At 35.5% G+C, this 27,844-nt stretch overlaps 1 protein-coding gene across 3 annotated transcripts; it reads left to right on the top strand.

The window, feature by feature from the left end:
* Positions 1–2: 2 nt before the first annotated feature.
* Positions 3–27,757, top strand: LOC137408887 (delta-aminolevulinic acid dehydratase-like). 3 transcript variants are annotated; one of them, XM_068095494.1, is made up of 11 exons: positions 3–93; positions 2,607–2,720; positions 3,546–3,657; positions 4,493–4,640; positions 6,297–6,432; positions 7,154–7,305; positions 10,342–10,418; positions 12,086–12,173; positions 12,831–12,917; positions 15,001–15,130; positions 27,267–27,757. In XM_068095494.1, the coding sequence occupies exons 3-11, from the start codon at positions 3,551–3,553 to the stop codon at positions 27,332–27,334; spliced, it is 993 nt and encodes a 330-aa protein (XP_067951595.1). In that variant the 5' UTR covers positions 3–93; positions 2,607–2,720; positions 3,546–3,550; the 3' UTR covers positions 27,335–27,757. The 3 variants fall into 3 exon arrangements, with proteins under 3 accessions (XP_067951595.1, XP_067951596.1, XP_067951597.1); XM_068095495.1 differs by lacking the exon at positions 3–93 and adding an exon at positions 474–567; XM_068095496.1 differs by lacking the exons at positions 3–93; positions 2,607–2,720 and having other exon boundaries at positions 3,536–3,657.
* Positions 27,758–27,844: the final 87 nt, after the last annotated feature.

A 27,844-nucleotide genomic window follows, 5' to 3' on the forward strand; every position in this document is an offset into this window, starting at 1 on the left:
CAACATCCCCGAGAAGTCCTGTGTTTGTTTCTGAACATATTTGTTTCTGAACGTTTCTGACTCCCGAGCTAATCGTGGAGTCCTCCCATTCAGGTACAAGGACTTTCACATGGAGTAGGCATTTAGCACATTGCAAAGGAGTCGGCTATGGCCACGCCTTACCCCTGTAAATAATTGTTAGTTATTAGTCATTTATTAGCTTTTTAACCTATACTTATCACTATGTCCCAAGGCTACAGTTAAACTGTTAATAATCATTTAAAATACTCATTCTGCCTATTATGCTCAAGAAAGCATTATTAATTAAGTGCACGTGATGTTTTAATGCTCGTAATTGTGATCTCGCCAGACCGCCAAGGACAGCCGCAGTAGAAGCGTTTGTAATAAACAAGTAGATTATAAACACGAACTGGATTTAGATTCTGATCACGCCTTGCAACTGGTGCCCCTGACCTCTTTGGCTGGCCTGCCCCTGTCGTCCTGATATGCTCTCACACTTGCTACAAGTCCTGTACACAGATAATTGCCTATGATACTTATCATTACAGTGGTTTCTTCCATATTAAGGTAGCTATGCCCATCAAACATGTGAATTATCTCCAATAATTCACCTACATGCAATATCCATTATCAACTATGTACTTCAAAATGTGTTGTTTATGAATGATTTAGTTATAATTTTTTTCGTTAGAAAGTCACTCAACAGTTATTTTGTTTCTGGTAGCTTGTGTCAACATGGATTTTATGTAATGCAAGTGCAATTTCGAATGCAAGCCCAAGTTGCACAGTAAGTTGCAATGTGCAACTTTGACAAGTAATGCTTACTGCCCAAAGTTTTCAGTTTTTCAGAGTAAATGCTGGTTTTTCTATTATGTCGAATTCCTATTAGTGGATTCTCAAAATGAATGGTTTTCGTTATTCTGAAAGTATGTTGCTTCCAGGAAGCATATCATGTTTTATATGTTTTACTGAGTCTCCATTGTGTCTTATATGTTTGTTGGTTATAAATAGAGCAGTAAGTTTTCAGTCAGGGATGGTCTGAATGTTCACAGAGAGTAACAGAGCCTGCCAAGAAATACACACAGCAAGTTTTGTTAGAGCAACTTGTTAAAAATTTTTGTCTGTTGAGGGACCTTCCACACTGATTAAAGACTACCTGATACCTATCCTATTGCTTTAACCAATTTTCCATTTAAACCCTAACTGAAAGAGCAATCAACTGTGATCTGATTTAAAGGTGAATCTTGGCACAGCTATAGCAGTTTCACTTTATTATGACTAAAGGTTAGCTGACCGCACAAATTTTATTGCGTTAACAGCAACAGCTAATAGTACAGATTTAAGTTTTAATAATCTTTTTTTGCATAATTTCATGCAAATACCAGATTTTATCAATATTTTCAAGCTGTGACAATGGACTGAAAGGTCGATGATCTTTGCAAATGTCAACAGCAATCAACTGTGATGTTATATTAAAATTGCTTGTTCTTTACTAGCTTATTTAAAAATCGTCTGCTCGAAATCTTTATTTATGCAAGCAGAGCATGCGTTGATAGGTTTTAAACAGATTATTTTTGATAATAGTCAACTTTTACAGGCAGTTTTTCAAATTTCATATTTTTGTGAAGAAAGAATTTCTCGCTATATGCACATCACCACAGGTACACACAAGCAACTTGGTGTAATTCTAAAATCCCTTCTCCATAATGAAATGTGATGAGCATAACTACAGTGTAGACTTTCAATATTTGATGAATCTGCTTCTACTTTGCCTTATAATTAATCGCATATTGTGTAGTCATAAACAAGGGTATCAATTATGTTAACTAATGTGTTATGACAAAGCATACAACTAATGTGTTATAATAAAGCATACAAACTATGTAAGCAGAAAGTGTCCATCACCTACCTTTATTGCATGTACACAGGCTACGAATTATGACGTGTAATTTCAGTATTTTTCTATGATACCTATTTGGAAAACTGACTGGCCATGTATTCAAAATGTGATGAGTGCTTAATCCATGCAGCTCACATTGCTCAGTAACACAAATACTAACTGTTCACACCATTAGTCGAGACCATCATGGCTACTATTTCGTCAAATTGCATTGTGCTTTGAAACCTTTTAAGCTGCTTTGTACATATCTTGTACGAGGGAGTTTTTTGGGTACATATAAATAATAACAAGGTGAAGTATAGGACTAGACAAATTTTTTCTCAGCAAGAAAGAAATGAATAAACTTTCACAATCAAGCCAATATTTTACACTACCTAAACCCCAAATTGATAAAAAACAGTACCATCCCTATTTGTATATATGTAAAGAAGCAGTAAATATCTGACTTATGAGAAAACAAGTTTTGTAAGTCTCGATGGGTGCTTTACTTGCTGCAGAATACTTTTCCTGCTGTAGAATACTTGACGTGCTGTAGGATACTTGACCTGCTGTAGGATACTTGGACTGCTGTAGGATACTTGACCTGCTGTAGGATACTTGACCTGCTGTAGGATACTAGACATGCTGTAGGATACTAGACCTGCTGTAGGATACATGAACTACTGTAGGATACTTGATGTGCTGTAGGATACTTGATGTGCTGTAGGATACTGGAACTGCTGCATCTCTTATCTAAGATACTTGACCTGCTGTGGGATACTTGACTTGCTGTAGGGTACTTGACCTGCTGTAGGATACTTGGATTGCTGTAGGATACTTAGTATGTTGCATTTTACTTGCAATTATTACCATCTCATTTACTTTCGATTTTGGATATGTTGTTAGCAATGACTCAGGAACAATCTGAAAAAAACAATTGAGTATATGGTATCAATTAAAATTTAGATTTTTTTGTTTACCTAAAGAACACTGAATAAATTTTTTGTTTAAATTCAAGAAGTCAAGCAAGTACCGTACTTTTCGGACTATTAGCCGCTACTTTTTTCTGATGTTTTTAGCCATGCGGCTTATATAAGGGTGCGGCTATTCTGTGGGTTTTTTCTTTCATTGATAGAGCGCATTAACCGTAATCTCTTGTTAGTGCGCCTCTAGCGGTGAAAGAAAAAATGAAACAATGCCTAACGGTACTGTTCCGTTAGGCACTGGGTTAAAAAGCGTCGGTTAATACGAAACAGTGCCTAACGGTACTGTTCCGTTTTAACCAGCAAAGTTGCTGCTGTGTTAAAAAGCATTGTCCTGAGTTCTGCGGCCTATACAAGAGGTATGGCCTATGTTTTGTTTTATTATCGCTTTTTAGAAAATAAAACAAATGCGGCTTATATTATAGAGGTGCGGTTAGTAGTCCGAAATAGTATTCGACTAACTAATCTGTTAATCTGTTAACTAAACAAATCTGTTAAGGTCCTAATGAATACTATTAGTAATAGTATTCATTAAGACCTTAACAGATTTGCTTTTAATCGATTTGAAAACTGTTATGCTGTTTCTGTTTTAGGTTTATTAGTATTTGTTTGGTCCTAGATTTTTTCAACCTCTCACTGCAAATTTTACTGAATTTTCATTATTCTTGTTACCCAACTTTCAGGTAATATGGCTGATTTTTTACACAGTTCGTACCACCATCCCATACTACGTTCCTGGTCTAATTCAGCTACTCTATCGCTGGTCGACTCTCTGGTGTATCCAGTTTTTATCAGGTAAACTTTCACCATTCCACTCTAATAAGTTCATAGTTTTTTCTTTTTCAGTGCTGTTTATTTTCACTGTTATGTGACTAACAAGCACTAATCTGGAAAATATTAAGAAAATAATCTGCTTGCAATTATATTGGTAACAGTGCATCTTAGGTCGGTACAACGCGTGCGCAACGGACATACAAGGCACTTGCTATGCACAAACATTGTGGATAAAACGCGCATACACTATCATCACAACGCACATACAACGGTCAATAGAAAATGAATAGAATACTTTGTGCAATATTTTAGACCTGTTTTATTAACAGACTATAAATAGAATATTGAATAACAATATAATATTATTATTATTACACATTAATATCATTAATAATATTAATGTGTTAACAGTATCACGTTGTGGCACATGCGTTGTTAATTACTTGTGTCGGCGTTGTATCCACAATGTTTGTGCGTTGCAAGTGCCTTGTATGTCCGTTATGCATGCGTTGTACCGACCTAAAATGCACTGTTACCATTATATTATATCTCCTCTGTTGCAATTGGTTTTTTATAGTCTGCACTAATACAATGCTATTGATATGTTCATGTCTACCCGGCTTAACTGCCATTTAATATCATTTGATGTGCGTGTTATGCTTTGATGAGTTTTTGATAAATATTAAAAATAATTCGGCAATTGGAGGTTTTTTACTTCATCAGATGGGTAAGCCCAAAGTTGTTTACATGTATTTTGATAACGATTCTTTATAGCGTATTGCTTATGGAAAGAGGACCATAAGTGTCAGAGTCGCCTTACTTGTTGGTAATTCATGCATATCGTCTTTTTTCTCAGTGAGAATAACGATTGCGATGAGTCAATCGATCCTCTACCTGGACAGAGAAGACTGGGTATCAATAAGTTGAAGGGAGTTATTTCTTCACTCATCAGCAAGGGCCTGAAGTCTGTCCTTCTTTTTGGAGTTCTCACCAGTCTTGAGAAAGTGAGCACACTTGGTGAAATTTCCTAATCTAGCCGTTGATATAGCGTTGTATGGCAGTAGGTGTGTAATTTGTTTTCTCTATTTTCATGAACAACATTAAAGGTTAACTGACAGCACAAATATACATTGCCTGAGGTTCAATAATATGTTCTTATATGTCTGACCAAAAATTGGGTTTTATTATGAAAATTGACAGAGCAACGCTTAATCTTTGCAAAATATCAAACAAAATAGCTGTAATTTATTTATTAAATAATTAATAAATTAGCTATTTATTAATGAATAATTATTTATTTTTAATAATAGGCTCTCAACTCATGAAGAGGTTTGTTGATTTTATCTTTGGTTATTGCTGAGGTTTGTATTAGTCGACTCACAAAATGGCTTTGTTATATGCGCTGTGCATACCATTATGCTATGACGTGATGTTATGAGTGATGTAAGGCTGAACTGTGTCAATGTTGAGTGCACTACTTTGCGAGAAATAAAAGAAATAGTCTAGTCAGTCAATATTTTTCAACCGTTCTGAGACTTGAATTCAACTGACTTTGTATGGAAATACTGTTGTGGCGAGTTCAAGATAGTCTACAAAAGTACTAGAAGGCAAGTGTTACAAGACAGTGATAAGTTGAACAATTACGTACCAAAGACTATCTGAAACGAGAAAAAATGACATGGCAAAATATTGCGAGAGAAAAAAGCCAGCAATGATTAGAGTACAGAAATACAGTCAGATAGAAAAGAAAAGGACAGGTGAAGCTAAGAAATAAATAAAGGAAGGAATAGATTGATCTCAAGGATACACCTACTATAGATACATGGATAGTCAGTCTTTTTGGCGCAGGCTTTGTGTATAATAACACCTTCCAGTTAAACCACTTCTCCAATTACTATCAGGTTTGCTAGGTAATAAAATTACACCTTTTTACATCGTTGTTAATTTATTTAATATTGGGTTTAATATATATACACATATGTACACATATACTAGATGAATTCCCGGTGTTGCACGGGTAATAAAAAGTCTTTCCGCAGAAAACCTATTGTTATTTAACATATATGCAACCATAGACCTATTAACTATACTATATTAACTATAGTATAGTTAATAGGTCTATGTATACCACATATACTATTCTAACTTAAATTTTATATCATGAGAAAAGTGTTTTTGTGCAGTTCAAATGATTTGAGAGAAAAAATAAACAATGACTACATGGAAGGGTGTGTAAGAAAAGGTTAATGCTGCATCAGGAGCTCGTTGCATTCAAAGTTTTGATAGACGATACTGGATCCTCTCGATATTAGTACAAATGTAAAAATGAGATATCAGACTTTCTTTGTCTAACCGAACAGAAAGAGAATGCTAAGGCAGTTCCTACTCTAGATAATGCATTCGTCCACGTGAAAAGCATTTAGGTTTTACAGATTTACTGAAACCAGACATAAGAGTCTAACAGCACATTTGAAAATTACAAATTAAAAAAATAGGTAACGGTAAAAAAATTAGCTTCTGAAATTTTTTTTTAAAAGGTTGAATACTTTTATTTACCAGTTAGTTCTATGCGGTCAGTTAATAAAAGTAGTGCTTGTTCTGGAGTTACAGACCATAAGTAACTACTGTAGTTTAATACAAGTGTATTTGGTCATTTGTAGGATGAACAAGGTTCCGCTGCTAGCAGTGATGACAACCCTGTTATTAAAGCCCTTCCTATTCTACGTGAGGCCTTCCCAAACCTTCTCCTAATTTGTGATGTTTGCCTGTGTGCATATACTTCCCATGGACACTGTGGTAGGTTTAACATCACACTTCTTATGAACACTGTGGTAGGTTTAACATTACACTTCTTATGAACACTGTGGTAGGTTTAACATTACACTTCTTATGAACACTGGCAGGTTTAATATTTTACCACAGTGTTTATATGAGGTGTAATGTTAAACATACCGCAGTTCTTAAGAGGTGTCTTTAACCATTTTGAATTCTTTTTGAATGGCTTGTTGCAGAGATGGCTAGGGATAAATGAATATAAAAAATCATTAGAAATTATTATTTGATAATGATAAGCTGTTATAACTTCATCATTTTCCAAAATTTACCCAATCAAAACTAAAAAATTTGTTAAAGCTTGCCGCATGGGTTGTCATTAGCTGTACAATTTTGGTTTGGTAACACCACTGATGGGTTGCCATCTTGGCCATCGTTAATGATTTGTTTAGGCAAGTGTCATCAGGTGCTTGTCTCATCCATGTATGTCAAACTTCACCAACTACGCTTCCTTTTTTTGAAGTTCTTCACAAAGGATATGTAGGTGAACGGAACTTTCTAGAACATAACAGCTTAGGTATTGAAATTTTGTGTGTTTTTGTATGGAAGTTGATAAAGGCTTTTCAAATTGTCAACACGCAACACTTAGTAACTGTTGATTACTTCCGTCTTTAAGACTTACAATGTTGTCCCTCATCATCTAGATTTAATCCCTGATAACTAATTATTAATCTCTTGTTGTCAGGAGTGTTTACCTCTGATGGGGTGATTGACCCTAAAGAAAGCATGCAAGCTATAGCTCGAGTTGCTTTGGCCTACGCCAAGGCAGGGGCGCATGTAGTTGCCCCCAGCGACATGATGGATTGTAGGATTAAGGCTATCAAAGACCTCCTTCAGGTGACTATGAATTGTCCTCATGTTCGCGCTAGTGATGACGCCTTGAATAGATCACTTCTTCTTAAAGGTTGACTTGCAACAAAATTCACATTACAGTTATTTGGTATCATTAAATTTACCATGTCTTACTCTGTTGTGTTGTAGGTGCAAAATATATGGGAATATGATTACAAGCTCTTAAAAGCTAAGAAACGAATAGTTAATCGAAGCCACACGAGACCGCCGTAGTTTGGATTCACTTTCCAAAACGGCTCAAATATGACGTAGTTGTTACAGGATGGTTTCTGTTTACACTTTCATGCAACCTCATTCATCGAAATATTTTCACAAATATACTTCACGCATTCAATAAAACCATGTCTATTGTTCTTACGCGTCTGTTTTATCGTCATTGTAATGCTGTCACTTTTAGCAATGATATCTTATAACTTACCGTAAAAAATCGTAAAACTTTTTAACCTTAGCTCGAAGGGGTACATATCATTGTCTGATAATCATGACGAGCCTGTTGGTTACCTGTGATAAACGAAACGTGCTGCAAAAATTATTTGCGAAGTATTGGGTCACGTGATCAAATTACGACTTGTGGTTGAATAATGCCGAAACAAAACTATAAAGTAGCGAGCATCTATATTTAATACGGGACTTTGGTAAAACCCGAAGTGTTTGTCATAAGCTAGTGCTACGATAAGTTTATATTGAGCTTTTTATTGGCCTTTCAATTCACGTGAGAACATCACATGACAAGACGATAACTAAACTTTAATGAATACGTCATCGAAATCAAGAGATTCCAATCTACGGAGGCTTTTCGTTTTTGAGCTTTGAAGGGCTTGTAATCACATTTCCACGTATTTGGCACCTACAACACAACAAAGTAAGACATGGTGAATCTTTTGATACCAAATACCTGTAATGTGAATTTTGTTGCAAGTCAACCTTTAAAGGTGACAAACAAGGCTGCATATTATATTTGTGGGTTTTTGTTGTATAAAGAATGACCATGCTGACAGGGTCATTTGTGGACCAAAGTGTTTGCTGAAAGGTCGACCTGAAAGGTCAACGGTGTTATTTGTCTTGCCCGCCGGTAACGGTTCTAACATAAATGTAACTAATGATATTTTGAAAAAGGTCATTACGCTTTTGAATAATCACATTTAATATTTTAACTTTTAAGCTTCACTGTTATGTGTGGTACGTTACGTTATGTGTGATATGCTATTCTGTGTGTGATATGCCATTCTATGTGTGATATGTTACATTATGTGTGATATGCCATTCTATGTGTGATATGCTATGTTATGTGTGATATGCCATTCTATGTGTGATATGCTAAGTTATGTGTGATATGCCATTCTATGTGTGATATGCTAAGTTATGTGTGATATGCCATTCTACGTGTGATATGCTATGTTATGTGTGACATGCCATTCTATGTGTGATATGCTATGTTATGTGTGGTACATTACGTTATGTGTGATACGTTACATTATGTGTGATATGCTATGTTATGTGTGATGTGTTATGTTATGCTAATTAACTCTCACCGGCAAGTATATGCAGTTCAGTGTCTAAGTTTAGAAGTACAGTTATGAGGTTTCCTGTTCAGTCCTAATGGTGAAACCATTTAAACAAGACGACCTGATGCTTACATAGCAAGCTATGTAGAAATTGGCCATTGATATTCTTGACAGTTTATTCCTGGAATAGTGGTAGTGTTGCGGCTTTCACTGTCTCATATCCTTAGGCTATATATATTATATTTTTGTGTAGCTTTTCCTGTCTCATATCTTCAGGCTATATATATTATATCTTTGTGTAGCTTTTGGTTAACGTTTTGAAATGAGCTAACCTCTATATACAAATTTCATGTATTGCAGAATCCTGCTTCGTATGTTAAAACCATCGTATGTTGGGTCAGATACTCCCATAGGATTACTTTGTATTTCCTTTAATTTCTTCTACAGTCCCTAAACTCTGTGGTCAATAATAACTCGTAGCAATAAAACGGATGCATTATAGAGAGGATATGTTAACAATATCCTCATGATTCCCTCAACAACGTTAAATTGTTGATGGAATCTTGCATACAAAAAGGTTGCTTGTTGTTTCTTTGCCTTGGAAACATGTGAAAGTGTAGGCTTTGTGAAGCTGGAAATTGATGGTGTAGAAGTGCTCGTAGTAATGGTGTGGTAGTTATACAAATATGTAGCATAAATAATGTAACTTGTTCATTTCTTATTGTTGCTATACGTTGATGTTCTCTTAAATTTTTACTTTCAGTTTTCTCTCTTTTGCTTATTAAGCCGTGATACCCTTAATAACCTATGAGTGTCGTACAGTGCAAATTATTTGCAGAAACTTTCTATCATAGGTTGAAAAATTTGTACGCTAAGGCAGTCTTTGTACGCTAAGGCAGTCTTTACTAGATATTTAATGGTTTAACTGTAGCTTTTGGTGTGGTTTTTGGGAAAAACCTTACACATAGTGATCCATTAGTAATGAAACCGGATATGTGGTAGAGTTGTCTTACTTTGCTCAAAACTGGAAACATTGCATTTTGTTGATGATTGTTGAAAACATCCTAACAACATTGATTGCGAAAACTGATTTGCCTTCTCTGAAATGATAGCTGTGCTGAAGACATCAAGGTATTCTGTTTTTGTAAACACTCGACTGACAGTTGCACGAGTTTATTAGCAGCAAAGGTCAAAGTTTGAATCGCTGCCGGTGACTCCAGTTCACCTAGAGGCGTAAATTTTATAGCAAGTTTTGTCTGCATAGAGGATTATTTCAGTCAGTATAACTGCCAATAGAATTATATTGGGCGAATTGATTTAATTTTATTTTTTAGATTCAATAATTTTTGTTTTACATGCAAAAATATGTCTCTTTCATACCTAGAAAAGAAATATTGCAATGGCTAGCAGTACATTGTCTAACTGTTTGTGACATGTTGTACAGGTGCTACTAAGCCACCTGCTGCACCTGCTAATAGCTCTCCCTTCCAGTTGATGCTCAGTTGCTTATCTGTAGGATGAAAACATGATCAATAGGGTTGCCGTGATGAGTTACAGTGCCAAGTTTGCTTCCTCGTTTTATGGACCTTTTAGGTATGGACCATCTTTATACTTCCTCGTTTTATAGACCCTTTAGGTATGGACCATCTTTATACTTCCTCGTTTTATAGACCCTTTAGGTATGGACCATCTTTATACTTCCTTGTTTTATAGACCCTTTAGGTATGGACCATCTTTATACTTCCTCGTTTTATAGACCCTTTAGGTATGGACCATCTTTATACTTCCTCGTTTTATAGACCCTTTTGGTATAGACCATCTTTATACTTCCTTGTTTTATAGACCCTTTAGGTATAGACCATCTTTATACTTCCTTGTTTTATAGACCCTTTAGGTATGGACCATTTTTATACTTCCTCGTTTTGTATACCCTTTAGGTATGGACCATCTTTATACTTCCTAGGTTTGAAATGTGCTTTGCGGTAGCTATTAATTAATTTGTAAAATAACTTTCATTTTGATCTTCAACTTGAAAAGAATATGATTCATATCATAGAGATGATTAAAATGCTATCACTGAGGTACTAGTTTTACAGTTATTTCAATAAGTTCAGGCTTTTTTATTTAATTCTGATTTTTCTATTTATTTGGATAGGCTCAGATATTGTGGAAAAAGATTTCCACGAACGAACTTTTTGCAAATGTCAAATTTGTAAATGCCTACCCCCAAACTGAGCCAATTTGGTCACAATATAACTTGAAAACGTAAAACCTGAATGATGCCGAAAGTTTTGATATCTCCAAAAAAGCTAAGCCGTGCTTGTTTGCATTATTATGTTTTTGTGGTTTTCTTGTTTTACATATTCAGCAATAAATAGTGATGATAATTCTTGTGATATCCGTCATTTATTAGTTATAGGTATGCTTTAGATAGTTCGTTGTGTTATACGCATTTTTATATTCTTTGAAAACCTTGTTTGTTGCGAATAACGAAACTTCCCTCTCTCCTTCGCTCCCTCAACCATTGTTCATTCTAAACTTGCAAATAATGAGTGAAACTTGTTGGATTTATCTGCATCTCGTGTTGGTATTTTACTAGTAAAATAATTACATGGAATTGCCTGACACTACTAAAAATATTGTGTGAATAATTTTTATTTGACTTGTTCTGCCATGAAGAGGAAGACAACTCCAAGTCTTGAAATTTGTAGCAAGTTGCTGCATCTTCAAATGCAACTAACTGCAAATGGGACATGTTCAACAATGGTTTTTCCAAAATTTCAAATTTTATGGTAGTTTTTGTAAGGCTACACACTTACCTTGAGCATAAGAATGACTCATTTTATCTTTTTGACTGCCAGTGTGTGATGGGAGTCTGTATCTACCTATATACATGTATAGCACTTCTTGACTGCCAGTGTGTGATGGGAGTCTGTATCTACCATAGGTGTGTCTACCAATTTAAAGCACTTAGAAATTTCCTTACCCGTATTTGCTATTTTTTTGGTATTTGCAGATTGTATTTCATTTTGTATTAAGCTTGTCATACTATTTTCAATTTTCATTTCATTAACTGTAAAAAATACATGTCACTTTTGGTTGTTGTTCATTCACTTTCTGGTTGTTTATTTAGATGAGGAAAAGGAAGCCTAGTAACTCATGCTTATTGGTCATACTCAAACTGATCTGGATTTTACGATTAAAAAATTTGTTTGAGATGCTACTATGCAGATTGCTGACTTATCTTTGCATTCTTTCAGAGCAGCCGCCCAGTCCGCACCGAGCTTTGGAGACAGGAAGGCGTATCAACTTCCTCCGATGTCGAGAGGCCTGGCTATTAGAGCAACAGTACGTCTCCTACTCAGGCTAGTCTCGTCTGGTAACATGAGTTTTGATTTTTTATCCAGTCTTTCCCAAACAAGTGTAAATATGCTGTTGCCTTCTGCCAGTTGGTCAGCTCATTGATTTGCAAGTATTTTCCGATATTTTGTGCATGATTAAGGATGAACTTCCGCAGAATTTTAGTAGATTTTATCAGAAAGTGTCGGTGTTTTTTATCATTAGTTTTCGATGTTTGCGGTGATCTGACAGCCAGGATGGTTTGATATTAAAATCGAAAAACTCGACTGCGGTTTAAACATTTACAAGAAAAAGCCATGCCCAGACCCCTCCAAAAATGAGGTCAGTATTGATGCATATTGTTTATAAGTTATCAATACCCTGTAAATGACTTAATGGGCAAAAGAGCTGATTATTAGGTTATTTTATTATTGGTCATTTTTATATTTAGGCCTTTATACTAGAAGCTAATTATTCTTGGACAAGTGGACAAGTTTGCTGATTGCTATCGAGCCACTTTATTACATCCGTTTTATTATAATTATTTAAAATTTTGATATTTCATGCCAATTAATATTAGATCTGATCTGTGCAAATGCCAGTATTCAGAGCACTTGTTTGACAGTGTCACTTTTTTGTCTCACCGTTTCTCATGTCTTTGATTAGGGGAGGGATGTGAGTGAAGGTGCTGACATACTCATGGTCAAGCCAGGAATGGCATACCTCGACATAGTCAGAGACATCAAGAATGCAGTGAGTTCTTCCAAACCTTTGCCTTCTGGTGTCTTCTTTCAATATTCTTTCCTCTTACTAAGTGGACAATTAAGACTCAGGAAGCAAGTTATTCCTTGTTTTCAAGTTCACTTGTAAAAATATATGAATTACCATATAACTAATATCCATGTTCAAGTAAATAAAGGTATTCATATCTCTGAGAAGAAGTGAAAACAAATTCCGTAATGCTACCAATGCTCCAAAATGTTCGATAAAATTTGAGGGCAGTATGATATGCTAGGAAGCAACTAAAGGTAACTAACCCACTTTTTGCAATACTTCTCTGCTTCCTGTTAATAATCTATATATATAAATTATATATATATATGTATATATATTAATATCAGTGTTTGTCTTTTTGTAAACCCTGTGTCCAGTTATAGCAATTAAAATCTAGCTATGAAAAATCCACACGGCACTGGATTTAATATTGAGACTACCAGATTTAGAGGCGGCAAACTTAACCATTAAGCTACATGGAACACAATGGAATCATTGGGCAAATAATCACTACATTGGTTAACGTACTTGTGCTTAAAGCACTTGCTTGGGGTTAATAACTAGCACTGTTGACCATTACTCAATCCAGTAGATAATTATTTTGTTACCCTTGCAATTCCGGACATTCAGCTAGTTAGTGTAAACAATATAAAGCCTACCTGTGTATCAGCATCAGCATTTTGCTGCACAGTGACTAAAATATCCTTATGCTCGGCGTTTTGCATAAAGTTGCGCTTTTAATTTTTATGGTGTGGGTGTGTAAAAGACTCTGAAGACTTGAACTCTGAATTGAGAATAGTTTATAGTATTAATAGGCTGCCGGTTTGTAGGGTTACCTCTCAATGTATTAGCTATAATCACCTTTTACAATACTCTTAAGAATGCAAACAAATTGCACTAGTTTGGTGTAACTTGTCATAGACCTATTAACTACACTATACTGTCATAGACCTATTAACTGTATAGTTAATAGGTCTATGTAACTTGTATTCTAATAGTTGTTACAACCAGCAAAATTCATTAAATAAACAAACAGTTAAATTTTTCAAAATCAATGCAAAAATTCTAAGCAAATACGTAATTTCCTCTTCATGTTGCAATAGATCAATCACTGAACAAAATGCGATAGTGGCTCAAGGGCTTTTGTATTCCTTCTTTACGTGACTCGAAAGGCTTGCCATCTACCACGTGTATCATTTACTACTAGGCAGCATGATTGATCCTTGCTTATCTTCTAACATCAAAGTCATTGCTGGAAAATTAAATATCATGATTATACTGATATAAATAGATGTAATTTTAAAATGTTGTCAGTTAACCTTTAATGCTACACTTCTACACGGTTAGCCTGTCATCCATCATTCGTTTCTATAAACAATGTTCAATTTGTTGCACATACACCCAGAGGCATGAAATTCGCATTTTTGCCGACTCAGCGTTTCATCTTAGTTGTTTGAGCAGGCCTCAGTGTATGATGCATCTGGTATTAAACGTAGCAAATGGTGTTTATTACTACAATCATATGCACTCATGTAGTTTAGGCAATGTGTCTCTATGCAGTAAGTGGAGTCGCTTTATAGTAATGATTTCTCGATATGTGCTGTTCTATCGTGAAGGTAAACCTCTCATCGCCTCAGTTTGGTATGTACAAAGCTTTGTTTCAAAGTTGATGCAGAGTTCTCATCTCTATTATAGAGATGATTTTGCAAATTCGTATAATACAAACTATTCATGATGCAGTTATCAATGTTATGGAAAGTTATCATTTGAGTGAATTTTGTGTCCTTTTAATTAGTGAAATCCTTTATATCTCTCCTACATGGAGCACCCTCTTGACCAAGTCCTCAGTTGTATCTTCAGACAATCTGAATATCTTGAACCTGGCAAGTTCGCCCTTTGATGGAGATTTATCGTTCCATGATGAGTTATATGAACGATATCTCCTCCCATGTAGAAAAGCCTCATGTTGTAAGATTGCCAGATCATTTGGTAAGATCTTTGTAATCATAGATGTATTCTGTATTCTTGGTCTTTGTAATCATAGATGTATTCTCATATTTAGTTCCCACACCATCCTCTGGCCATATACCAAGTTTCTGGGGAGTATGCCATGCTCTATCATGCTGCTCAAAATAGTGTGTTTGACCTCCAAACGGTCGTCATGGAAACGGTTGGAGGAATGAAACGCGCTGGTAAGTTAATCTGGTTTTGAATCAAGGTTTTGAAGTTTTATGGTTCACTGAAATTTGTTTGGGTGTTTGCTAAGCTTTGACGAGCCTGTATTTTGGCATATCCTTACCTCCGTGTTTGCTATTTGAAACTTTATTTGATACATACTGTATCCTTACCTCTGTTTGCTGTTTGTATAATCTAGCAATACTAATACCAAAGATTTATAAAGATATAGTTGTTTGCTCTATCAAGGACAATATACCCACCTCGACTTCACACTAGCATTGCAGAGGCTGCGGGTGTTTCACATTAAAAATCTTAAAATGATGGCTATCGTCTCCAATATATAAATATATACATGTAGCTTAGTTTTCCGATAGACTTCGTATGATATTAAGTCCTCTGAATACATACTGCATTCATATGTAAATCCTTCTGATCATGTACTTCTTCAGATTTCACTGAATAAAAATTATATTCAGCAGTAGGTTCTGTTTTGAAAAAACCTCAAAAACTTGCATTTTTTTATACTATGTACAACCCGGCGTTGCCCGGGTACAGAGAGTTGATTTGTATTTAACATATAACAACATTTGCCAATTTGACTTTCAAACTACATGTACATATCATGAGAAAAGTGTTTTCTGTAATTGAAATAAATTAAGAGAGAAAATAAAAACAATTGTAAAGGTTTTCAAACTTTGTCAAACAACTGTAACTTTCAAACTTCATATCATGAGGGAAATGTTTTGTGCAGGTCAAATAAATTAAAAAAAATAAAACAACCACAAAAGGTTTTAAATGTATATGTAAAATCATTAGCGAGCACGTAATAGCTAAATTAAACCATAACTGTCACGAACAACTTTTATCGTATTTACTAGGTAAATCAGACACGCTGATTCCGATTTTGTACTCAAAATAAAGATTAGTCCACTAACCTTCAAAGTCATTTAGGCTTTTTTAAAGCGTTTCAATATCCGTTTCGAAAACAACACAATCGGCATTACAAGCTCCACCCATAAATTTGTGACGAAACCTAGCTTTTTCTGGAACGGAAGTTAGGAATGTTTAGTCCGATTTAGAATAATAGAGATGGGTGTCTTAAAAACCATTATTATCTAAATTCAGCCTGTAAAATAATTTCAGTTTTTTTATGAAAGGTATATAAACTATTTAAAATTGCTCGTAGCTTGTTACATGACGTTTAAATGGGCTGAACGCCGAGAAAAATGAGCTCAAAAAGCACGGTTTCATCACAAGCTAGCGTTGTTATCGCGCTTTGTAAATATGCAATGCTAAATAGCTTATCTACCTTTCAGAACAGACTGATATTATTTTTAAGGCTGAATTTAGATATTAATGGATTTTAAAACACCCATATTTATTATTCTAAATTGGTCTAAACATCCCTACGCAGCTTCTGTTCCTAAAAAGCTAGGTCACGTATTTATGGGCGGAGCTTGTTATGCCGATCGTGTTGTTTTCGAGACCGATACTAAAACGCTGTAAAAAAGCCTTCATTACTTTGAAAGTTAGTGGACTAATCTTTATTTTGAGTACAAAATTGGAATCAGCGTGTCTGATTTACCTAGTAAATACGATAAAAGTTGTTCGTGACCGTTATGGTTTAAATCCATTTTGCTACGATTAAAATAAAGGATGATTCGGTAATGATACAATTAATACGAACTGAAAATAAATCTTGAATATATTGAATTAATAACAATTCTTCCATAGAAGTTTGTGTGTATAAAAAGGTTACTGTTCCACCAGAAGCTATCCATCAAAACTTTGAATACAATGATACTGGTACCTCTCGATACCAGTACAAATGTAAAAATGAGATATCGCACTGTCTTTGGCTGATCAAACGGAGAGAGAAATAATACAATTGTCCGCGTGAAGAGAATTGGCCTTGACCGCGGGTATAGCAATTGAACCTTACGAAAAACCAAAACTAGAAGTTCAAAAATCAAGAAAAAGCATCGTGTTTCATAGAGTTAATAGAATTCATAATGTTTCAGATGATACGTTATATCGCATATGATAGTGCCTGTGATCAATACGCCTTGTATAGCTCAGTGGTAGAGCGTGTGGATTTAAAACTTGTGGCTGCAATATCCGTGAGTTCAAATCCATCACAATGTGGAATAGTAGATTCCTAAATTTTAATAGCTATAGCTGGACATACACAGACACATACACACAGACCCACAAATTTTTAGAAATATATATATAGATTCTTGGGCAGCATTTGACATTATTTTACTGTTAGACTCAGATGAAAGATTAAAAAGAAAGCTGACAAGTAGAATGCTAATTTTTACCTCTAAAATAAAATTATAATGTTGAGGGCTAAGTAAACAAATTTGCATGTAAACAAGTATTTTTTATTACAAACTACAGAATACAAATATAATTTGCATGAAAATATACTCATCCAGCTATAATGCAAAATTCCTTCCTTAAAATGCTTAGTCCATGCTAGACATAATTTACACTGTTAAACTAGTCATAAGACATTGAAATTATGAATAATTCGAGAACTGAGTCTACAAATTTGTGTAGTGAATGGTGAAATAAAGACTTGAACAACTCTGTCCAAATTTGCTTGTAAATAAAAATTCTATTCCCTTCTTCTAATAGCAGCACTCGCCGTACTTTTTTACTGCCAGATTTGATGCGGACTGTTAACAATCTTAACTAATTTTTTACCAGGTTGCTCATGTTTGACATGGTGACATGACAGGTTGCGAAAACAGTAATGCTCGCCGACCTTTGATTTGAATACAGAAATCAATCTAAAGCATAGAAACCTGTTGTAGTAAAGACAACTCCAGTCATTCACATTGGGCATCCCATGTAAGATCGTACTAATTTTGTGGATCGTTCAAGATCCGGTGTTTACCCGGTGTTTACCGCACCCCTGCATCATTTGCATAAAATCACTATAAATATCACTATTATAAACTAAGTTTTGGCTACCACTTTTGATAGAAAGGAATCTGTCCTCTCAGCCTTCTCACTCGCTGTTGATGAGGCTGTGCAGCTATCGAAACTGTATTGGCATAATTCTGTTTCTCGCAGCTAGAATGAAGCTGTCCGTTAGCGAACCATCTGTTTCACTCGAGGGGGGGGATATGACTCACATATATATCATTCAGGATTGATTGTTTAGTGATTATTCAAGTAAAGGATCACCCTGTATTGCACAATTTTTGCCAAGAGGTCTAGAGAATCGGAAAACCACAGCAATCATAGTTGTCAGTCAGGGTTGTCAGCTCTGCTTGAATTCATCTGTGTAAAGATTTTATTTTTAGGTTGTAGGGAAATATTTTAGAATGTTTTCTATGGACATTCCTGAATTAGCTCCAAGTGTGTCACTGAAAGCTATCAGACACATAATTTTTAGGCGCCGGCTATCATAGCTGATAGGCAAATGATTAACTGTGATATAACTATGATGGCTTTAGGTTAAACTATTCAATTGCGCATACAACAAGCTCTAAGAGAAAATGGAGATTTTACTCTAAAAACAGGAACAACCATGTTTTTGGTAGTTTTTTTGCGGGTATCTTGTTAATTTTGTGCACAAACTAGCTAACACAAACTAGCTAACACAAACTAGCTAACACAAACTAGCTAACACAAACTAGCTAACACAAACTAGCTAACACAAACTAGCTAACACAAACTAGCTAACACAAACTAGCTAACACAAACTAGCTAACACAAACTAGCTAACACAAACTAGCTAACACAAACTAGCTAACACAAACTAGCTAACACAAACTAGCTAACACAAAACTAATTCTTTTAAAGGTTGACTTGCAATAAAATTCACATTACAGTTATTTGGTATCAAAAGATACACCATGTCTTACTCTGTTGTGGTGTAGGTGCCAAATATGTGAAAATGTGATTACAAGCTCTTAAAAGCTCAAAAACGAACAGAAAATCGCAGCCACACGAGACCGCTGTAGTTTGGATTGGTTTTCCAAAACGGCTAAAATGTGACGTAGTTGTGCGAGATGGTTTCTGTTTACACTTTCATGCATCCTTATTCGTCGAAATATTTTCACAAATATACTTCACGCTTGCAATAAAAACCATGTCTATTGTTCTTACGCGTCTATTTCATCGGCATCGTAATGCTGCTACTTTGAGCACTGATATCTCAAAACCTACCATAAAAATATGTTTAATTTTTTAATCTTAGCTTGAACGATTGCATATCATCCTCTGATAAACATGATGAGCATTTTGGTCCGCTGTGATGGTCGAAAAATGCTGTAGAAATTGTTCGCGCCATATGGCAGGAATTGTAAGTCACATGATCAGATAATGTTAGTTTCAGTTCAAGTTTGATCTATCGCAAATAGCAAACACGCTTTCTCGTATTAAACTTGTTAATTTCAATTCGTCATAATGTCTAACACGCCACATCGTGTTTGTGCAGCTGCCAAGCTGAGAAGCACCTTTTTTCTTGGCCAAGAGCAGAGAAAAGACCAGACCATCACCGAGCGTGGAGCAACTGGGTGAAGCTGGATGTGACAAACATTATTTATTCGCCTGCTTACTCTTACCTTTGTTTTCGCCATTTCAAAGACGACATGTTTTCTAACCTGTTTGCATACTCCACATTTCACCAAAGCACGTGAGTAATTTAATTTATGAATTACTTGTATTAGTAGTAGTAACTCAGGTTATTTTCTAGCATTCTCCTAATACTACTGTATTAATCTATATTTAATATAACAATATTAATGTCATTTAATTGTAATATGATATTATTAGTATTTTATCTTTTTAATTACGTGTAGTATTCTTTTTATAATAACAAAACTAATTCATACTGCATATCTATCTGTAAAACGTAATATATTAATCTATAATTGATAAAATAATGTTATAAGCTTCACGATTAATTTCGCCAAATTTCTTAACCCTACTCACTTATAGATATGTTATATAAAATAGTTATTGTCATTTTCTGGTATCATCATTAATAGCATATTAATGTTATTAAACATCTATATTTGATACGGGGTCTTAGGTAAAACCCGAAGTGTTTGTCATAAACTATTGCTACGATAAGTTTTATATTGAGCTTTTTATTGGCCTTTCAATTCACGCGAGAACATCATGTGACAAGACAATAACCAAAATCCACGAATACGTCATCGAAATCAAGAGATTCCAATCTACGGCGGCTTTTCGTTTTTGAGCTTTTAAGAGCTTGTAATCACCTTTCCACATATTTTGCACCTACAACACAACAGAGTAAGACACGGTGAATCTTTTGATACCAAATAACTGTAATGTGAATTTTGTTGCAAGTCAACCTTTAACTAAAATCCTTCACTCAATCCCTACTCTTTTCTCTTAGCCTGTTTTATTCTACTTTCTTCTTGGCTATAGTTTCTACTGTCAATTTCATCTCGGTCTCTACAATTAATTTCTTTTTGACCTCCAAACATGATTGACATGCTTGCTAGTAACAAAATCAGGCGGTAAAAGCGGTGACATGATACGCCCAAACACCCTCACATCTGAAGGAGTCCAGCATATAAATCTACTGTCACATAGTTGATTCATCACACACCTGCGCTCCCTGTCATCACAATTTTATGTTAGGTGTGAAAAAACAGAAATCGGCAGTGAAACTCTTAATCTGGTTATTTATAACCCCAGAAGGCCTATTTTTATAATGCACCTTCTTAAGGATGGATGATTCAACGTTTATGATTGCCATGGCAACGTCTACATGGCTAGTTGAAAATATCCATGATGCTAAGAAACAGTCTTACATAGATTAAAGGTTGACTTGCAACAAAATTCACATTACAGTTATTTGGTATCAAAAGATTCGCCATGTCTTACTCTGTTGTGTAGTAGGTGCCAAATATGTGGAAATGTGATTAAGAGCTCTTAAAAGATCAAAAACGAACAGAAAATCGCAGCGACACGAGACCGCCCTAGTTTGGATTCATTTTCCAAAACGGCTAAAATGTGACATATGTGTGGGAAATGGTTTATGTTTACACTTTCATGCATCCTTATTCGTCGAACTATTTTCACGAATGTACTTCTTGGCTTGCAATAAAAACCATGTCTATTGTTCTTACGCGTCTATTTTATCGGCATCATAATGCTGCAACTTTGAGCACTGATATCTCAAAACATAGCATAAAAATATGTTTAATTTTTTAAACTTAGCTTGAACGATTGCATATCATTCTCTGACAAAAATGATGAGCCTTTTGGTCCGCTATGATGGTCGAAAAATGCTGTAGAAGTTGTTCGTGCCATATGGCGGGAATTGTAAGTCACATGATCAGATAATGTTAGTTTCAGTTCAAGTTTGATCTATCGCAAATAACAGATACGCTTTCTCGTATTAAACTTGTTAATTTCAATTCGTCGTAATCTCTAACGCGCCACATCGTCTTTGTGCAGCTGGCAAGCTGAGAAGCTCCTTTTTTATTGGCCAAGAGCAGAGAAAAGACCAGACCTTCACCGGGCGTGGAGCAACTGAGTGAAGCTGGACGTGACAAACTTTATTTATTCGTCTGCTTACTCTTACCTTTGTTTTCGCCGTTTCAACGACAACATGTTTTCTAACCTGTTTGCACACTCCACATGTCACCAAAGCACGTGAGTAATTTATTTTATGAACCACTTGTATTAGTAGTAGTAACTCGGGTTATTTTTTAGTATTCTCCTAATACAGTATTAATCTATATTTAATAGTACAATATTAATGTCACTTAATTGTAATATGATATTATTAGTATTTTATCTTTTTAATTACATGTATTATTCTTATTATAATAACAAAACTAATTCATACTGCATATCTATCTGTAAAGCGTAATATATTAATCTATAATTGATAAAATAATGTTATAAGTTTCACAATTAATTTCGCCAAATTTCTTAACCCCACTCATTTATAGATATGTTATATAAAATAGTTATTGTCATTTTCTGGTATCATCATTAATAGCATATTAATATTATTAGATGATTATTATTAGTATTAGATGATGAAGAGTTTGTGCCAACCACTGAAGACTAGGAAGAGTTTGAGCGCTATGTTGGCCAGCGTCAAACGCTCTCCAATTACATGTCAGATAGAGCTGAACTTAACCAAACTTGACAAAATATAAAGAATATCCATAGAGTTATTACTCACATTTTTATGTTTACGATATCATGGATTCTGATATGGTTATGTAAAATCTGTGTCATGATTGCATGGCTATAAATTTATTCTTTTTCTGATCAAGCAAATATGATATAATAACAGGAAATGATGTTGTACAAATCTTATTGCAAGTCAACTATTGTGTTGTGATTTCAGACCCGAATCCTCCTTCAAAGTGGAAAAATAATAGTAAGTGTGACAGCACTCCAGCGACTATTTCACTGCCACGCCTGCGCCCTACCCTGCTCATTCACGATGGTGCGAGAAGGCGGATGGATAGAGTTCAAGGTTACATGTGCCTCCTGTCACCAATCGTACACTTGGGAAACAACTGCCAGGGTGAACAGAGCTCACGTCATCAACCCCCTGCTGGCAGCTGAATAACTCTTTTCTGGTGGATGCCTTACGCAGAACCTCCGTTTTCTGTCGCTCCTGAACATCGCGATACCAAACCACAGCGTTTGCCTCTACCAACAAAGAGAATACTTACATGGTGTGAGAGTTAATATTTACCCATAAACTTGGAAAATGTGAGTAAAAGCTTGGCAAACTAATTGAATAACGACATTTAAAAACAATTTTTGTCTTGAAATGAAAATATGTCATTCTTCAAGCGAAATATATTGTAATTTAAAATTCTGATTCTTCATCATAATATAGCACAAAAAGGGGGAAGAGGATTCTACATTCTTAGACTAATGATAATGATACAAACTAATCTTGTATAATGAAGTTTTACAATATTTTACAGTGTATTGCTGAGCAGTACACCCTGCATAACGAGGGATTGATGGCAGCAATCGATTGGGAGCTTGATTTGGCAGGTGACGGTAGATGCGATAGTCCGGGGCATTGCGCACTATACGGGGCCTACACTATGATGGATCAGAGCTGCGGTTTAATAGTCAGCAGCCATCTTGTCAAGGTAAAGCTTTGACAGTTTTTACTTCACAGCCTGACAAAAACCCAAATTTTTTAGTAGTTATCAATACATAAACATGAAATTGCTGATCTTGCTAAATAATTCATTCAAATAATGTGAAAGTGATTGTTGGTCGCAACTTTCTTTACTTTGCAGTCAACGGAAACCACCAGCTCTAACGCCATGGAGCTGGAAGGCTTCAAGCGATGCCAGTCCGATCTAATTTCCCACGGCCTGAGAGTGAGGTCCATTACAACGGATGTTGTTACAAAGGGTGTGTGCATACCGCAAGCTTGTGTTTTGGCTTATGCCGCAAATGCGTCGCGTTGAGCGGCGGCCTCTACCTGCCTGCTTGGTGTCTACGATTCGGGCTCTTTTCCCACCAACAGATGATGAAGAAGAGTTTGCAGACTATGTGTTCAAGGGCTTCTGCTATGGCGATGAAGAGACTCAACGACTTTGGTTGAGAATTCTAGATCAACTCTATATCATAGGTGGTACTCATTTTTATTGCATTGTCATTTTATTATTTTACTTTTATTCAGGCTAAGCCACATGGTAACCACACACCATGTAGCTAACAAACTAATTTTTGTTAGTAAATTGCTGTTACATTGCTTCCATATTTAAAATCACATGATTAATATGCATAAGTCTGCCATCATTGATTTTATAAAATAAAAACAAATACATAGAGGAACGTATATTGGTTTCACCGCTTACCATCGGTTACTATAGGCCCCAGCACTTCGTCAAAGTTGGCATTTGGCGATGGCTCTCCAACTGGGAATAGATTATCTACCAAAACAATTATTGAAAAACAATAATTGCTGATCATCAAAATAATCTCGATCTTTATATAATAAAATCATAAAACTAATACACTCTATACTGTAGTAAGTGTACAAGCCAAATATAACAGTTCTCCTTGTGTTCCACGAGTTCAGAATATGTGTGTTCAACCGATGCATTAAATGTGTAACACAAGAATTGTAGATAATGCTTGACACATTAGCATAACTTTGGTGTTGTTGGCATTAAATGAAAATCCAACTCACTATGATATCGCAGATAATTATTCCACCCCAACTCAAGGGGTCCAGGCGCCACAAGTTCGTCCACACTAGGATGCATACACAGGCATTCATGCTCCCCGCGGTCATGGAGACAATGCGCAAACTCATCATCATGGCAGCACAAACATTCAGGAAGAGATGGCATGTCTTGACAGCGCTTGCAGACACACCACTCTGTAGCCAGTGGTATTAGCTTCTAAAGAAATGAACAGATATGTCTATGCAACCATAGCTAATACATCAGGTCGATGTTATCCAACAGTATATCAGTGCAGCACTAGATTTAAATATTAAAATTGTTAATGTTGTCATTCGAGAAAAGTCTAATTATTTTTTCGCAATATGAAACGATAATTATCATCATTAAAATCACATACATGTATATAATAATAATATTCGTTCTATCACTCTCAAGCTAAAACTATTACTACTAGCTAGCTTGGCACATAAGAGCTGGCTAGTGGCGGTGCTTACTTGCTGGGAGGTTTGATTCTGTTGAGGATCTTCTTCAGATAGAGCATCAGGCTCGAAACGCCAGGGTCTTAACTCTTCAGAATTTGACACTTTTTATGATCGCAACTCGGACATGTACACATATGTTGAACTGTCGGACGGAATGGCCAAGCTGAAACTGTAAAGTAGCGAGCATCTATATTTGATACGGGGTCTTAGGTAAAACCCGAAGTGCTTCTCATAAACTATTGCTACGACAAGTTTGGTATTGAGCTTTGTATTGGCCTTTCAATTCACGCAAGAACATCACGTGACAAGACAATAACCAAACTCCACGGATACGTCATCGAAATCAAGAGATTTCAATCTACGGCGGCTTTTTGTTTTTGAGCTTTTAAGAGCTTTTAATCACATTTCCACATATTTGGCACCTACCACACAACAGAGTAAGACATGGCGAATTTTTTGATACCAAATAACTGTAATGTGAATTTTGTTGCAAGTCAACCTTTAAAGACTGGTACCCACCGTATGACTGTATTTGGAGTGGTCCTTTCGGCGATTATTCGTAGACCGTGCACACATGTTAATGATTGCATCACCTAGGCAGGGAATATATCCAGTGTATATCAGTGTATCCATGACAGTCTGTGCAATGTTTCAGCGATATTGATTGGCTCTTGCAGAATGCGTTATCTGTATTTCCCTTCATGATAGTTGCTGCAGGACTAGTATTTCATCAGGCTTCACTATGTTGCAAGCTATTCACTAATGTAAATGCAGATGGGTTGTGATAGTGTGAAGAATGTTATCACAGACGATCACAGATGAATTGTGGGATTGTTGTTGATATACTGTGATATAGTGTGAAGCAGCCTTTACTCTCATGGTCTGATTATGAGAAGTCAACAGTAGTTTAAAGGTTGTCTGACAGCGTTTTAAAATTACATCTGTTTATACCAATATAATCATGATATTTCATTTAGTAATGGTTTTGATGTGAGAAAAACAAAGGAACCAGTTTTTGCGACACAAACGCTCACGATGCAAACTCCTAGTTGTGTCATAGGAAAATAATTCTTTTCAGCAAAACATAAGATGTATGATATATGGTGTCAATGTCAATGATTAGCCAATGTGGCAGTGCAAGACACAAGCCTTTCTGTTGGTCGCCATTCTAATACATCTCCCCCTGTCTAGTCGCCAGACTACATTGTTTTGGTTATTCACCACAGCAGATAATTAGTGCGCAAAGTCGAAGCTGATTCCACAAACACCAAAAACGTCTGAGCTGTATTTATGTCTCGGATGAACTTTCAATCAGAAGTTACAGAATTGTATCAATTGATTTCTGCGTAGATTTTCGGAATGCACTAGCACGAAATTGTTCTGTGGCACAAATAGGAAGTTTTAGAAAATTGTCGATAGAAATCAGCTATTTGCGGAAGTCATCTGTTTAAAACCTCTAAATGCATGCTCTGCTTTTATGAACAAGAATTATCTATATACAATTTTTATATAATTTAGTTCAAAAAACAAGTGATTTAAAATAATTTTTTCAAGTTTCTTGACTGGCTGTTTTTCCCAGTGAAAGCTTTTGCTTTAATGCAACGTTCCCTGCTTCCTTCCTCTCCTTCCCTCTCTGCCCTATCAGCTAGTTTGAATCAGGGCTGTAAATATTTCCTGCCCTACATAAAACCTGCTCTACATAGATCACTACATATCATAGCACCTGCTCTACATAGAACACTACATATCATAACACCTGCTCTACATAGAACACTACATTATAACACCTGATCTACATAAAACACTACATATCATAACACCTGCTCTACATAGAACACTACATATTATAACACCTGCTCTACATAGAACACTACATATTATAACACCTGCTCTACATAGAACACTACATATCATAACATCTGCTCTACATAGAACACTACATATATAGGAAAACTCCACATTAAAGATGTTTTGAGCTATAATGTCAAAGGATAAAAAGGCTGCATTCGTTCGGTATCTAAAGTAATGTTAGAGCAGCAAATGATCAAATTTTTTTACTGTCAGTCACAAGATTTCACTAGTTTATAGAATTTTCATGATTATAAAAACCACCATTCGCCATTGAAATGTTGATAAGAACTAAATCCGTTTTCTAATTAGTTGTGGTTTTTAAACTCAGCTTATTAAGAAGTATTCGGGAAATAAATCTCGTATTCACTTCATAACGCATTCTTCACATTTAGTTGAGTGAAATTCTTGTGTTAATTGCGTTAGAGAAGCATCTTATCTCATTGTTTCACAAGATTTAACATTCGTAGCGGTAGACCATGTCAAGCTGTGTCTGTTACTGCAGAAACACATATAAGTGAAATTGCTTAATACTAAGTGATGCTTTGAAGTATTCCAATTTACATGTAGTATTGTACTATGTACGGTAGTATCGTATATTGTTGAGAAGAGATAACTACAGTGTCTTGTTGCAGGCGCTGACATCATCATTACCTACTTCACACCTCAGATCCTCAGTTGGCTAGAGGAGGTCAAGGACTGAGCCAACTGTAGCTACTTGCTTTGGAGTGGTGGGTTATATGACAGACCACTCTAGACTGCAAGGTTCATGTATTTATTGAATTCTGTGCAAACCTTGCTAATGAGCCGATGTTAGTTTCTATGCACTGGAGTGATTCAACAAAGGGATTTATATTTTGTTGTAAACTTGGCTACTTGTCGCTGGTAATTCTACTGGTGCAAACATTTCAAGCTTTTTGTTCTATTAATAAGTGCATCCACTCTAATTAATCATCTGACTAAATGATTAATTATTTACTGACCTGGCTTCCTATTAGTAAGTTTCTCAACAAACTAAGGTTGTAAAAATGAATGAGAGTTTGAGCTATGACTATGGCTATCACTTGAGCAATGTTCCTATTATACTCTGTCTATCTGGTGCACCAATAAATCCTATGCTAGTGCGGTCTTTACATATCTGACCAACTTTAGTATTTGTCATTTACTAAATACCAGAGAATCCGACTCTTAAAATTGAGTGGGCCCTTTTCTT

Source organism: Watersipora subatra, chromosome 11, assembly GCF_963576615.1.
Source record: "Watersipora subatra chromosome 11, tzWatSuba1.1, whole genome shotgun sequence".
In the NCBI taxonomy this organism is placed as follows: Eukaryota; Metazoa; Bryozoa; class Gymnolaemata; order Cheilostomatida; family Watersiporidae; genus Watersipora; species Watersipora subatra.